The sequence below is a fragment of the Myiozetetes cayanensis genome, unplaced genomic scaffold, assembly GCF_022539395.1.
Source record: "Myiozetetes cayanensis isolate MyiCay16 unplaced genomic scaffold, myiCay2020 scf1, whole genome shotgun sequence".
In the NCBI taxonomy this organism is placed as follows: domain Eukaryota; kingdom Metazoa; phylum Chordata; class Aves; order Passeriformes; family Tyrannidae; genus Myiozetetes; species Myiozetetes cayanensis.
The window spans coordinates 59,318,864-59,333,032 of NW_026086604.1; the positions used below are offsets into that span (position 1 = coordinate 59,318,864).

A 14,169-nucleotide genomic window follows, 5' to 3' on the forward strand; every position below is an offset into this window, starting at 1 on the left:
TATTCACTCTCAGTGGCATCCAGCTCTGTGGTGTTGCCCAACCTTGCATGAATTCCTATTAAAAGTAGAATTGGCTCATTATTTATCTACATGATAAACTCACCTGCATTGATCTGACTTCTAAGAGTAAATTTTTGCAGGAAGTGTTTACTGTTGTCCTGGGACCATAAGCAGCTTGGAATGTGTGTGCAGTAGGTAGCCAAACATGCTGTCATCTTTATCGCATTTTAAAGTACTATGCTAATAGATGCCAGCACTGGCTTTTGTACTTGTCTCTGTTTATGGTCATATTTCCTCAGTGGTCCCATAACTAGGGAGGGAGGAAGGAGTTATGGTGAGATTAGTTTCATCCTGTCACACAGCTCTCCTAAGTCATTTACTGTAGCTAAGTGTTATGCATATATCTTCAGTATTTACATAAGAAAACTGCTTTTTGAGTGAAAGTTCGTGAGGATTTACATTCCATGAAGAGATTGTTGTAAAAAAGGGGGGGGTTCCAAGGTACAGAAGAAAAATCCAGTAAGTGGAGATTGGTATTCCCTTTAAAAATATATAGCCAAGACAGTCTTACAAAGAAACATGTAACTTTGGGAGGTATAAAAGTGAGAATTTAGCCAAAATATCAATGACTGTCAAGAAACGGTAGTAAAAACTGGGTTTCCACTCACTGGTACAAAGCTTAAATATTTATGTTAGCTTTAGAGGTGACTTTGTTTTGTCCATATGGGCACCATACCTTAATATTCTGCCCCTACAAGTCACAGCATTTCTAGAGTGCATCTGTCCAGAAAACTTTTTCTGGCTTACATGTGGTTTTTAACATACAGGTGATTTTATAGTTAAAACCTGTAGAAATGTAATCCCTTAGAGTGTATAGTTACATCTGTATCAGGGTAGTTTTACAGTACAGAAAGTTTAATGATGATTCTAATAGCATCCTTCTTATGCAGTGTGCCATTTTAAGTGCTCACCTGTACTTAGAGAAGGGTTGGGTGATAGAACTCGCCCTGCCAGGTCTTATATGGGAACAGCAGACACTCAGCATCTCCATCCTCTTCTTTGTTGTATTGAAGAGAGGCTTTGTTTTGGGAGCTGTGAGATTACATGAGCAAAATGGAGGTGTCAGTAAATCTTTAAGGCCAACTACGCTGTTTTCTTCATCACTCCCCAAAATCTTCTTCTCTTGAAATACCTATATTTTATTGCCACTACAGGGAAAGACATATGACCAGCATGGATATTTAGGGATCATTTCTTTATGCTTGTATTTAAAATACTGTTTTCACTCTAAATCTATCATTTTTTCTGTAATAAATATGTACTCCTGCTACTTGTAACCATTCTCTTCCTTCCTACATTTCCTGTTGTCCTGTTTTACCCATGTGCTATACCTAGCAGTCTTTTGGATCGTAACCTCCAAAGGGCAGTGGTCATGGTTGATGTGCATTGTGTGGCACGTGGTGGAGATTTCTGAATGCCATGGGATAGTCAGATCCCAGTACAAGTCATGCAGAGTTGGTGTTTGTAGTGGAGTAGTAGTAGCAGTGACCTGAACATGTCAACATGACTTATCTGTGGGTATATAACCAAATGCAATGGTCATCAGAACAGATCATTTACCACACTGTCTTGAAATAGCAAATCAAGATCAATATTGAAGCTGCCTGCAGAAGTCTATACATACTTTTTTAGTTTCAAAATGATCTCACTTTTATTCATAGTCTTATCTTTATAAGTTTTTCTGTCTTAGTATATCCTGCACATACTTCCATGCACTTTTTTTTATCCTCCCATTTATCCTTCTGCCTAAGCTCTGGTAGCAGGTAAGCCAGTAAAAGGAAGCTGGTGCTTTTACAAGCATTGCATATGTAAGCTTCTCCTGGTGAATACACAGGTTTCAAGCTCACTTAGGCTAGAGCTATGATATGGCAAAAGTTTCTGCACCTTTTTTTTTGAGGCCAAGATGTTAGGAAACCTAACCAAGAGAATGGAAGATGTAGGAAAAGTATCAGCACATAAACAAGAAGTCCCTTTCCTTTAGAGGTGCTGAGCACCCAGCAGTGCTTGTGATGGCTAGCTTTAAACACTTTTCAGTAAGTGAGGTCTGTTTGTTTTTAGAGATATCCTGTAAACACACGAGTACTGCTGTTTCTGTAGCTGCAGTTTTATCTAAAATGAGAAGCTATTCTTCTATGTAGAATGGCATAAGATCCATTCAGCAGTCATATTCAAAATCTAGATCTTCAGGAAAAGACTTTTTATTTCAAACCTAAACGAGAAGTTTTTAGATACAGACCAATCTTTGGAGGAAAGGCTGTTTCCATCTTGCACCTTCAGATTCAACTCCTGTACATTAGGAGATCTGTCACATAGGAGGCAGGGTGTCATTGCAGCTTTAATAGGCATGTGGCAGTGTTAGTTACAGATCAGAGTAGTTTTCTTCCCACTTAGTTATCCCAGACCTGAAACAGAAACAAAGGGAGAGAATCCATGGTTTGTTACTGTACCTGTTTTCTCTGACTCGTGGCTTCCAAAAAAGAGGGTTTTTTTCCCTAGCAGAACCACTGAGTTGTATTAATTGCAGATATATTACTGATATGAGAGCTTTTCTCACTCTTTCAGAAACTTGGGAATGACACGACTCCCAGAGAGTCTTTTGACACAACAATGAGCTCAGAACGACTGGATGGAAGTGGTACAGGTACAGTATAGGTTTCTTGGTATAAACTCGTTCTAGAAACTGCAAAATGCATAACTTCAAAAATCTCACTTCCCTCTTCAGGTTGTATGTCTGCAATTGCTAAGCAAAATAGGAATTTACGTGAAAATTATTAGAAACAAGCTTGCTTTTTGTGCTATGTTGGACAGCACATCTCATGAAGTCAGATTTAGGGCTGAATTTATGGCTCACTTTGTTACTCTTGTTGCACAGGAGAGGAACTACTTGGTGCAGGTACCTGGGGCACCTTCAAAAGGATGCTGACTTTTAATGGGATCAGCAAAGCTGAAGCTCAACTCAAGACCCAGCAGGAATGTCTGTGCACAAAGAAGTGCAAGTGATGAATATATCTGAGGACCTAAATATGACCAATTTTCAAGGTTTATACTAGTCTGCACATACCAACTTGAGTAGTCTTGACTTTCAGCTGTTTCAGCTGGCTCATAGTCAATGGCAGCTGACTCTTCCCAGGATTTACCCAGTTTGATTGAAGCCAGGGCTGTCTGCAAAGCAGTGGAGCCCCCTGGACACTGCTCACATGCACAGAATTACTCTTCATTGTGTACAAAGTGGTGTCAGCCTTGTAGTACTTACAGCACCAATGCTCTCTGCACCTGGTCTTTCTGTGCCCTTGTCAAGCTGTAGTCTTGGGCCCTGACATGGCAATGCCTATATTGCAGCCATCTCAGGACAAGATGACATTCCAGTCTCCATATATACTTTTGAGACTGGCCAGTGAAGTGTTCACAAGGGATTCAGCTCGGGTGGTTTGTGTGTACCACACGAAAGGAGTGGGCTGAACTGGGAAATCCCGGTCTGATTTCTCAGCTGTGGTGGTAGGTACCCTGCAAGCATGGTAGAGAGGAGTGCTAAAACATACAGAAGCAAGGCTGGAAAAACAGGCTGAAATCAAAATCTAAGTGTGGCCATCTTGATTGAGCACTTCAGATATCAATTATGAAGTTTTATACCTTTCTAAAGCAGTTTTTAAAAGCATAGTCAGAACATACCGAAATCTGCAAATCAATGGTTTTAAAGCCTGCTTGTCTTTTGAGGAGGACCTCGTGGATTGTATGTGTCTCCTGATGTCAGTAATTTGAAGTCAGAGGAGTAAGAATAGTCTGCACTTGAGGCATTAGAGAAGCTGGGGGTGTCCAACCCCAACTTTCCTCTGGTCTTTGTCTCTGTATATGACACATTTCACCCCCACTTCACTGCACTGTGCTTGCCCTTCCTTTTAGCCTCCAGCTGTCGGTTGTTTCTTTACCACTCTTGTTGAGAGCTCCCCAAGGCTCCTTTTCATTGTTGCAACTACAATTTATCTTCAGTTTAGGCCTAATATATTTGAAATTACTGTGTTCTAATAATGTTAGCAGGCCTGAGGTCAGGAAGACAAGAAAGAGAGTTAATGGAAAATTGCTGGATGTTGTTACAGGAAAACTGTAGATAGCGATGCCGAAGGAGAATAAGTTTTTGGGGGTTTTACTCTTTGCTTTGTGTCTGGATGTTGCCTGATTTTTTTTTTTTGTGTGCACACACGCACAGGTGGAGAAGGTGTCCTGCTGTTTCGCTTGCAGCAAGAAAGTACTGAAAGCACGCAGACACAAAGTGTCCCTGTCACGCACTCACACAAATATATATGCGTCACGCAACTGTCTGGTTCGCCAGAGTTTAACTCCAGCTGGGCTGAAAAACAGCTACATAAGCTGGAAAAACATATTGGAGATTGGCTTGCAACAAACTATGTCAACACTCCCCTCCCTCCCACTGCCATTAAAATGTTTGTGCTCAGCACTTTTGTATTCAGCAGGATTTCTGAATGGGAATAGCAGGTAGGTCAAGTCAGCATCTGTGAGCACATATTTGGTTTTACAATTAGGGCTACCAGTCTGCATTTCAGTTAGTTTATAATTTTCTTCTGAGAATCGAGACATGATAATTATTGAAAGTCCCAAGCTAAGATACGTGCTCCAAGATTATCATTGAAACTGCTAGATATAAACCTTCAACCTTCTGAAAGCTGCAGAGTAGGAAAGTAGGGCAGGCTTTTTGCTTGTTAGCAACCTGTAATCCAGCAGGCTTTCTACCAACTTGCAAAGCTAGATGGGACTCATTTATTGCTTGGAAGTCACTGTAACTTTATCTGTAAATACCTTGGTCTTTGGGATAAATAATACATTGGTAAACTTACTAATGTGTGGAAACTGCAATCCATGTACAGTGTTCTTAGATGAATCAAAATATCATATAAAGAATACTTTGATCTGGGCTAAGTTTCAAAATCTCCTCTAGAGCCTGCTAAAAGCAACAAATAAAAATATGTAACCTGCTGGTCACGCACTTGGGATTTATTTTCTGGGACAGGATTTCTCTGTTGATCTTGGAAACCCAACCTTTTGTCTGTAGAGACATAAAACAGTCAAGAGCTGCCTTTTCCACTGATCCATTGCTGTTTTCTCAGCAGGTAGGCTGTACCATCTGCTTCCTGAAATACAAAGGAGGAATAAGGTCCAGCTAGCCATCGCCTCAAATATATTAAAAAGGGGGACATGCAATTGCCTCCTTGGGCAATTGAATTATGAAACTTAGCATGTGTAAGAATTAGCAGGTTTGGATGCTTTTCTTGCAGTAATTTTAAATACAACATTGGGATCTTCCTACACACTCACATAGCTGTGCAGTAGTGATATGTGAGCTGATGGTGGTATTTTCCACAAAAGCGTATCTGTGCATGGAGCCTTCTGTGTTGCAGCAGACTTCATTTAATGTGTCTATTTATTTCAGTGCCTAAACAACAGCAGACCCTTCCAGAGACGCGGTTTGCATCGAATAAAGGTGATTCCCTTTCAGCATCGTCAGAAAAAAATTCAAAAGCTGAACCAAAGGCAGAAGCTGGCGCAAAGGCAAGAAGTTCTTCCAATACACCCACCAGCCCAAAACCCCCACTGCAGTCAACAAAGCCCAGCCTGGCAGGACGACCCACAGTGCCACAGAAACCACGCTCTGCCTCTCGCACTGGTGAGGAGCTCTTCTGAGCAGTCCTTGTCCCCAGCTCTGGGTACTTCTGAGTCGTGTTTGTGTGGCCTATCGAGGAGACACCTATTGCCACATGCTGAACAGAAGTTAAATGTGGAGGGACAGGTTCTTCAGTGCCTTGCCCTTGACTTGTATCCTTCTTTTCCACCTCCTTTTATCCTAATTTGAATAAACTTACTAAAATGGTTTAACCTATGGTCCTCAATAGTAAAGTGCGAAAAGTAGTAGTAGTGGCAGTGGCAGAGCTGTTTTCCGTTTGCCTGCTTTCACAGAAGAGATGAGCATAGAAAGCTATTTCAGCATCAAAGTCCTGTTGTAGTAGCACTGACAGTAGCACTGGATTTTCTCTGAACACCTGGCTATAAATACTAAAGCCCTTGAGGCTTTATGGCAGGCTGCTTTTAACCTTCAAGCAAATCCTGTTATTCTTAATAACATGAACAAACCAACTGTCTCTTACTGTATTTTTCCTTCTTTAGCCTTTATTTCTTTCCTTATTGCTTTTGCCTGGAAATAACTGTAACTATGCTTTTATAAACCTGCAGGACTGATGACTGAATAACTATTAACTTCTGTTCTGTCCTAACCTCCTGCCCAGGTATTATCTTAAGGTTTCCAGCAGTGAGAAATACTTTAGCAGATCTCCCACATATTTGTCTGTCCACTGTTAATAGGCCAGTGTCACAAACCCCTCTTCCCAAAGTACAGCCACTGCAGCTGAGGGAAATTAAAAGTCAGTTACTGACTCCCCCAGTAGCCATGGCAAATACAGCTTCTTAATTGCTACTGAGTGAAAAATGTGAGTGTGGCCATCTGTAAGAGCTTGCAGCCCTCCTGGCTTTTCCCATGCTCACTGTTGACCTTAGAACGATGTCGTTTCTGGTAAGGACAAGAGGACAAAGGGATGTTACAGCCTCCTCCCTGCCCTTGATGTGTAACCTGAGCATTACTTAGCCTCTGTACTCCAGTGGACAGTACATTGTTCAAATACGGATCCACCATCAGGTTTTAGATGGCTTTCTTTTTATTTTATTGACCATTTTAAAAATGGTCATTAAAGTGAGAGATGTTGGATAGCCTTCTATCAATGCTAATGTGTATTCCTAGTTCATCTGTTGTGCACATATGCCACTGTTTACCTCTTGGGAAGAAAACATACAAGCAGGTTAAGTAATCCACTATAGCTGTACTTCCCTGCTGTCTGAGCAAAGGCTGTCTGGTAGAAGACTAAAAAGGTCTTCCTGTGAGGACTTTAAACACTGTAGTCAACTTGCCATATATAATGCATATGCAGCCTTTAAGAGAAACAAGAGATCTAAATGGTTTAAACTATGGATTTGAATTTAAGTTTCAGATTTCCTCACAGTGCAGAAGATGAAGTGTTTTTTCTATTTAGCAAATCTTTACAGATGTCCTTGTGTTATGTATTGGGAAGTTATTCCAGGAAGTATAGAGCTCTGTAGGCTATTTTTGTAATTTGTTTCCCTGGTTCACTTTTATGCCTTGTAACTGTGAAACAGGACATCCAAGTTGATCAGTTCATTATGTTTCTGAACAATGAAAATATAAATAGAACAAACATTTCCAAAAATCCATGCAAAATTTTTTACAGCTCTTCTTTACAAATTGCATAGTTATGTCTTGCAGGAAATTCAGTTGGTCCGTCAAATTTCTATTTGTGCTTCAATAGCAGTACACATGAAAATGCTGACATTGAGATCTTGCTTTGACTGCTAAAATCCTTTCACCTGGACTGAGTGCCATCATGAATTCTCTTCACATAATGTAAATTGCTGAATCCTTCATTTTCTGGCACAGATCTTAGCTGTTTCTTGTTTGTGTATTGTGTTGAGGTTTGGCCCATCATAAACAGCACCGTTTCTGTGAGTTTCAGTGCAAATGCAACTTCTTACCCTTTTGTTTGTGCTACTCCACAGAGGATGCTCCAGAGTCTCCCTCCGGCCCCAGTTCCCCAAAAGTTGCCCTGCTTCCACCTGTGCTGAAGAAAGTTCCTTCTGATAAAGAAAAGGATGGTCAGAGCAGCCCCTCTGTCAGATCATTTTCTCAGGAAGGTAGGAGTGTTGGTATAACTTGTTCCAGTGTGCCCATCTTCGAGTGAAATTTGATGTGTCATTGTCCCCTGATTTGTTTTCACTTGAAATGAAAGAAGGTTATTCATCTGAAGGTGAAAAGAGCATGGAAAGTATATCTGGCCACATATTGCACATCTCTTCACCCATCTTCCTTTGATCAAATCAATAAAAGATTAATCCTTTAGTATTAATAATGTAACTGAACAATTAAGGGACTCTTGTATTGTGTATATTATGATTAGTTTGGTCTGAACTAAGACGCATACAATGATATCAAATATAGCTCTGTGGTTCAGCACATTTCCAGGGGAGCAGCCATGACTTTGGTCCTTGCAGCCTGTTTCTCTGTCTGTATTCCTCCTTTCTGTGGTGTCACTGCATGGGACTGAGTGACATGAGACCGACATTCTCCTCGGGCAATGAGTTTCTGTGTACCAGGGCAAGGCTTGCTGCCTTTTATGCACAACAGTAGGCTTCTGCCTTCTCTTTGCTGATTTTCACATGTGCACTGGATTTCTACTTCTGCTGATGCATTTTCTTGCCCACAGATGGCTCTTAGAAGAGCTAAGATTTCCTCTGATAGCATAGCATAGGCTATGTGGAGAAGTAGTCACAGAAATGTTGCTCAGCATGATGTTAGCTGGTGTTTGAAATCTGGGTGTGAGACCTCTTTCCTTCCTGGGTCTCTCCTCAAAGAAGACATCCGAGGTGATTCCCATCACTTAAGCTGTGAAACAAAGGGGTGCTCTTCCATAGTCTGACAGCAGATTTTCATAGTGTAGGATGGGGACAGCTGAGTTGAGGCAGCTACAGAATGCTGGGTTGTAAGGACTGAGAAGTTGTGCTACCCACAGAGCCCAACGCTACCTTCTGGATGAGAGGTGGGGCAAAGCAATCCCTGAAGCAGCATGGTCCATAGATACATTTTGAGAAGCTTCTCCCTAAGGCTACCATTTATCTTTATGAAACAACTTACCTCGCAGTCTGGGTGTTGTGCTGCTTGGAAGATTGTTGCAGTGGTGGCTAACATTTGGTGACTGCATGTCATCACGTGTGGGATGTTTGTTTTGATTCTCACTTCAACCACCAATGATGCCATTGGGCTGTTCTTGTGCCATAAAGGTAGAGCAGAACTACCACAATCTCACTGAATTGTGTACAGCCAGCAAGACACAACACACCCAAGGACCTCTCCTGTGTCTGGAGAGGGCTGAGTATTCAGATGATCCATGTTACCAAAAGCAACAGGAGTCAGACACTGCTTTCTTACTCCTTGCTCCCTTAGACCTCTCCAGACAACTTGGCCTAACACAGGGTTTTCCAGTTGACTCTACACTGCACTGTACACATTTTATAGAGCATAGTTTAGACTGGCTAAAGTTGGGTTTCCAGGTCCTTGAGGAGCTGCTACGCTTTGCACAAAGTTGTTTGGGAAAGAGTAAATTTCGTTTCTTTTATTTTTTTATTCATTTTCATGTTTTCTTTTTTCTTCATTACTGTTCTACTTTCTCACTCAGTTGTTCCTCTGTCCTTGCTTTCTGCCACTGTTCAGGCTAGCATGTTCGATTTATTTCTGCAACTGGTAAATCACTGCAAATCTGTCTAAGTTAGTAAACAAATTTATGTTTCCTGTGAAACAAAGCTAAAAATTCGATGATAGTTGATTATAAAATCTCTTTATGTTAATTAATGTAACTGTACTTTGTGGGACAATCTCCAAATACACCTCTTTGCAGCTGTAGGATCGGGCTGCAGTTCCTAATGTAGCCAAATATCTGGACTACATTTAATCAATCACCTGGTATACTGATTACTGCTGTTTGATTAATTGATTTAATGGGTTGGATAAGTGAAATTATTTGTATTACTTTCTGTACGTGGGCCTACAGAGCAGCTTAGAAGTATAAATGAATCCTTTTCCTTGCTAGAGCAAACAGGAGATTGTCAAAAAAGAGATGCAGCTCTTGACTGTGCCAAGCCATCTGGCAGCGTGAAAACCACTCCGGGGCAGTATTCTACCAGTGCAGAAGAGGAAGCTAATGTGCTTGGGCAGAGGAAGGCACAGCCAACTTCTGGTTAGAAGTTTTCATTTTTCATCACGATGGCGCTTGAAAACTGGTACTAACAATTAAGAAACAGTAATAGCAAAGAAGCAGCATAAGAGTGTGGCTTTGTCGCTGGGTTGTGAGAGAGGTAAAAATCTCACGGGATGCTAATCATCCTTCTATCCCCATGGGAATTTCATGGTGTGAAAAAAATCGCGGATAAGAATCGCGTGTGCATTTTCCCTTCGTGGCAGCACCAGTGAGCAGTACCATCTAGCGCCTGCAGCCCCCCTGCTGAAGGGCACTGGTGACAATCTGTGGTTGCTCAGGGCAGCAGCACTGGCACGCTGCCATGTACACACGCTGCAGGTGGGCCGCCTGCCGCTTTGCGTGCTTGCACACCTTTCCTTTCTAAGATGCATGCACTCTAGTGTTTCAAAATACATTTCAGCTTGAATTTTGTTAGTGCCAGTTTCAGTGCATCACTCACAAAAACCACTTGAGAACTGGGTAAATTAAGATTCTTTATTATCTCTTTGATTTTCAGTTGCGCGAGCAAACAAAAAAACACACCAAAAGAGCCCAAGCCCTGCACTGTGCTCCACTGAGGAGCGGTTTTGATTTAGTGAGCTCATTCAGGAAGCTATAAAAATGTTTGGTTGCTCTATATGTTTTTAAAATATAAAAACTCCTGTTCTCAAATGGTACATGTTTACATGTTTCCCTTTACATCTTCACTGTTTTTTTAAACAATTATTCACATTTACTTTTTTTCTGAAGTATTTTAATTGGGTATTTGAATATCTCATGCAACTCTATTTACCTGCAGTTTTTCTACTTATAAGACATCACATATCCATTTTGTAACATCCTCACCCCAAAATTTATAAACTGATTTCCTTTTCATATTGTACAATCAAACTTAGTCCATCCAAACTTAGAATCTTCCCTCCCTATCATAATTGTTATATTTTAGTTCATTCTAAGATAAAATAAGTTTTGAAAGCTGAGTTGCTGCTACAGACCAATGGAGGTCACCTGTGTTTGGTTTCATCAGAGTGAGGGTAAGCTCTTTTGGCAAAAGCCTGCTTGGATTACGTGGACTTTAATGTCTCATATATTTTTCAGTTATTCTGGGGGCAAACTACCTTCCTAGATTTATCAGGCCATAAACAGAAATGGCTGCTGCAGGGTGTGTTTTGAGTTTTGTTTGAAGAGTCCATGGGGGCCAAACAAAAGCCAGGTAATTACTAGGAGGTACAGGTGTCAAGAATGGCTAAAAAAATTTCCAGGTACCTATTTCTTTGAAAAGCAGTGGTGTTTTGGAAAGTGGAAATGCCTGAATATTTTTTACCAGATTTAGGTATCTTAATCCTCTCCAGTTCTGTGAAACAGTTTTAAAATCCTTTCTCAAAATCCTTTCCTGTTTCCCAACTTGCAAAGCCAGGATAAGAATGCAGTGAGTATGCAGTGAGTATGTAGCTGCTGGCTCTCATTTCCTCACATATTTTGTTTTGGCTCACGCAAACGAGGAGACAGGTATCTTGGACTCTGGAGAACTATTTGGCTGTCTCAGCAGCTCAGCAACTTCTCCCCTGGGATCCCTCTCTGCATTTCCTACATTCCTGCCAGTCCCTAACACATCCTGGCACAATTTTAAAACAGCCACGGAGATGCATCTGTGACAGCGTGTTGCTTGCCTGCCTCTGCTGTGGCTGGAGCTGCGTGCTGGTGGCAGGGCAGACTGACCCTTCAAGTGGTGAGGCTATAGGTGAACGCTACACGGGGAAGGAGAGGTGATGCTTCATGGCCACCGTGGCTGCTGGTGCCTTGTCAAGAGGGGGGTTCGCAAACGTGGGCAGGCACAATGATCAGTGCAAATCAAAGCCAGACATCCTTACCTGAAATGGTGGAGCAAAGAAAGTCTCGTCATCATAGCATTTAATTTTGTGGGGCTAAAGTGAGATGACTTGCAACAAAGTCATATTTAAGTGTTTTTAAAGTTTCATTTTAAGTGGAAGTGTGAGATTTCTAAAGCTACCAATCCTTGGGTAATGTTACCCCGCTTAATGTGCATAACCCGCTTGTTACCATAGCAGTTGTAGACCACTGATTAGATCAGGAATCTTAACAAGGTTTTACATCCTTCTTTCCAATTTATTTCAAAGCTTGTGGCTTTGGAGAAAACCCTGGCTTTATGGAGATTTTTAGAGTGCTGAGCAAACAAAATGGATGCTGTTTGCATTTAGATTGTGGTAAAGATGGTGTGCCCTCCTGCTTTCCCTGTTACAGGGCACAGAAAGGCACAGAGCCTGTGGTCTCATCTGAAAGAGATGATGGTTGGGCTTAAGGCCGTGGATGTCCCCCATATCAGGGAATAAGGACGGCATCAGGACGTGGCAGTGAAGTGGGGCAGGGAGAAGCAGTTTGGATAACTTGGATGCCATGGTGAATGTCTGTGCTGATCAAAGCTTCTGAGTCAAAAGTGAGAATACAGAAGTGTCCTACTATGGAGACAGGGCTGCCTGGGACGTGCGCTGCTGGTCTGAGGGGTGCCCAGTGGGGATATCCATCTGAGCAGTCAGGAGTTTACTGTCTCAGATCCATCCCAGCTTGAAAAAGAGAATGCTATTCTGTTTTGGAAGTGTTGTGAAGATAAAAAAATCTCCAGACCATTTCTGACTGTAATGTTTATCCATGTCACAGTGAAGTACTAAGTGTCATATTTCAAGTTTGCCTGCTTGCCAACCAACAGTGGAATTAAGCTTGCTCAGACTCTCTCTCTTCTCTCTCACCTTTTCTGGTTTGAAGAATTAATGGACCTATGCTACTGCCACTAGTGCAAGTTAAATGGGTAGGATCGGGAGCAGGTCTTGTGTGCACAAGTGACATTTTTTTTTCCTTCCTCTCTGCTCTGCAATCATGTAAGACCTGTTTCTGTTTTATACAGCTGCAAAAAGAAGCCCTGGGCAGCAGTCTCATGAGTTCCAGGAACTGAAGCAGAGGTCCTTAAGTAAAGACGGTCATCAGGGAAGCAAGTCCAGTGACTCTGGCGAAGAAGCAGATAAAGATTTTATTTTTGTTTAGCTATCAGTACAGGTGCTTCGTAGCGCAAGAGCTTTTTGTAACAATTGGGGTTCAGCAATCAACAGCCCCTCTAGCCAGCTGCTCTTTCACCACAGGTACATTTCCATGCAGAATACCGATCTTCCAGTCGTCATTTACAGTACACTTGGCATTGATTCGGTCCATAATTTCGGTTCTGTACAACGCAGACATTCCTTTCCATCCCTTTGCCTAAAGCCAGCCATCCTTTCATGTATTCTACTTGAATTTCTCTGAAGCAGCTACAAAGAGTGCCCTGCATTAGGGCATTTAGAAAGCAAAGCAAATTAACTGGAGACTGTCTTACACTAATACACTGTACAGCAGGTAATGTGTTGTACTGCTGAATGTAAATGTGTCAGATCTGCACGTGACTTACCTATAAATATATTCTTGCGGTATGCAATTGCACATTGTAATTATATTAAAAGAGCACACTAATAAAATAATTTGTATAGATTATATATATTAAATGCTTGGGTATGGTTTTTACATTCTCCCATAGGGAACTTCTTTCTTCCTGTTCTCCTACTGTACATAAAGCTTCAACACTTACATTTGTGTACCGTCAGAAAGCACAACAGAGAAGGATTTGGATGACGTATAATCATGGTATGCTTCCACATTCGTATATTAATGTATATATTGATTGGAATGAGGGCAATTGAAATTTTATTAATATTGGTGTTTTCTAGAGGCCTTCCTCGGTTTTGTCTGCATATTAGCTTCCTTTCAATGTGTAATTCTATGAGAAACATAGTTCGACATCTGTAAAAACATTTCAGCTTTTGAGGGAGGGGATGCAAATTTCACGGCTACCCACTTACATTACAGGTTGAAGGGATTTTATTCATATGTATATTTGTAACAATAAAAAAATGATTTTACAACTGAAATACTAGTCTTTGTTTTTACAACAGTGTTTGTGGTCTGATGGTCTCTGCTCTTTGAATCTGACATTGTGTCAGGTAGACAAAGTGTGCAGTTAAGACAAAAATCATGTCATTTTTCTGCCTCTAGTAGAGTGCCTGTTCCAGCTGAAAGGGACACACATACACATCATCTTCATAAAACTGCTGAAGGAAGATCTCTTTGCTGATCTTCTCCCTTGGAATCTTCAGCAAAGTAGCCTTCACATGAGCCAGAAACACCTGCTATCTGAATTCTCAAT

At 41.3% G+C, this 14,169-nt stretch overlaps 1 protein-coding gene across 8 annotated transcripts in view; it reads left to right on the plus strand.

Annotated features, from left to right (window-relative positions):
* Positions 1–13,894, plus strand: part of CARMIL1 (capping protein regulator and myosin 1 linker 1) — a 192,832-nt gene extending 178,938 nt beyond the window's left edge. For 6 of the 8 annotated variants that reach the window (XM_050309266.1, XM_050325774.1, XM_050317461.1 and 3 more), the window contains 5 exons: positions 2,623–2,701; positions 5,504–5,737; positions 7,693–7,827; positions 9,777–9,923; positions 12,844–13,894. In XM_050309266.1, coding sequence (XP_050165223.1) covers positions 2,623–2,701; positions 5,504–5,737; positions 7,693–7,827; positions 9,777–9,923; positions 12,844–12,980 — 732 coding nt within the window. In that variant the 3' untranslated portion in view covers positions 12,981–13,894. The remainder of the gene's footprint in view (positions 1–2,622; positions 2,702–5,503; positions 5,738–7,692; positions 7,828–9,776; positions 9,924–12,843) is intronic. The other 2 variants (XM_050305210.1, XM_050306037.1) reach the window with 1 other exon arrangement.
* Positions 13,895–14,169: the final 275 nt, after the last annotated feature.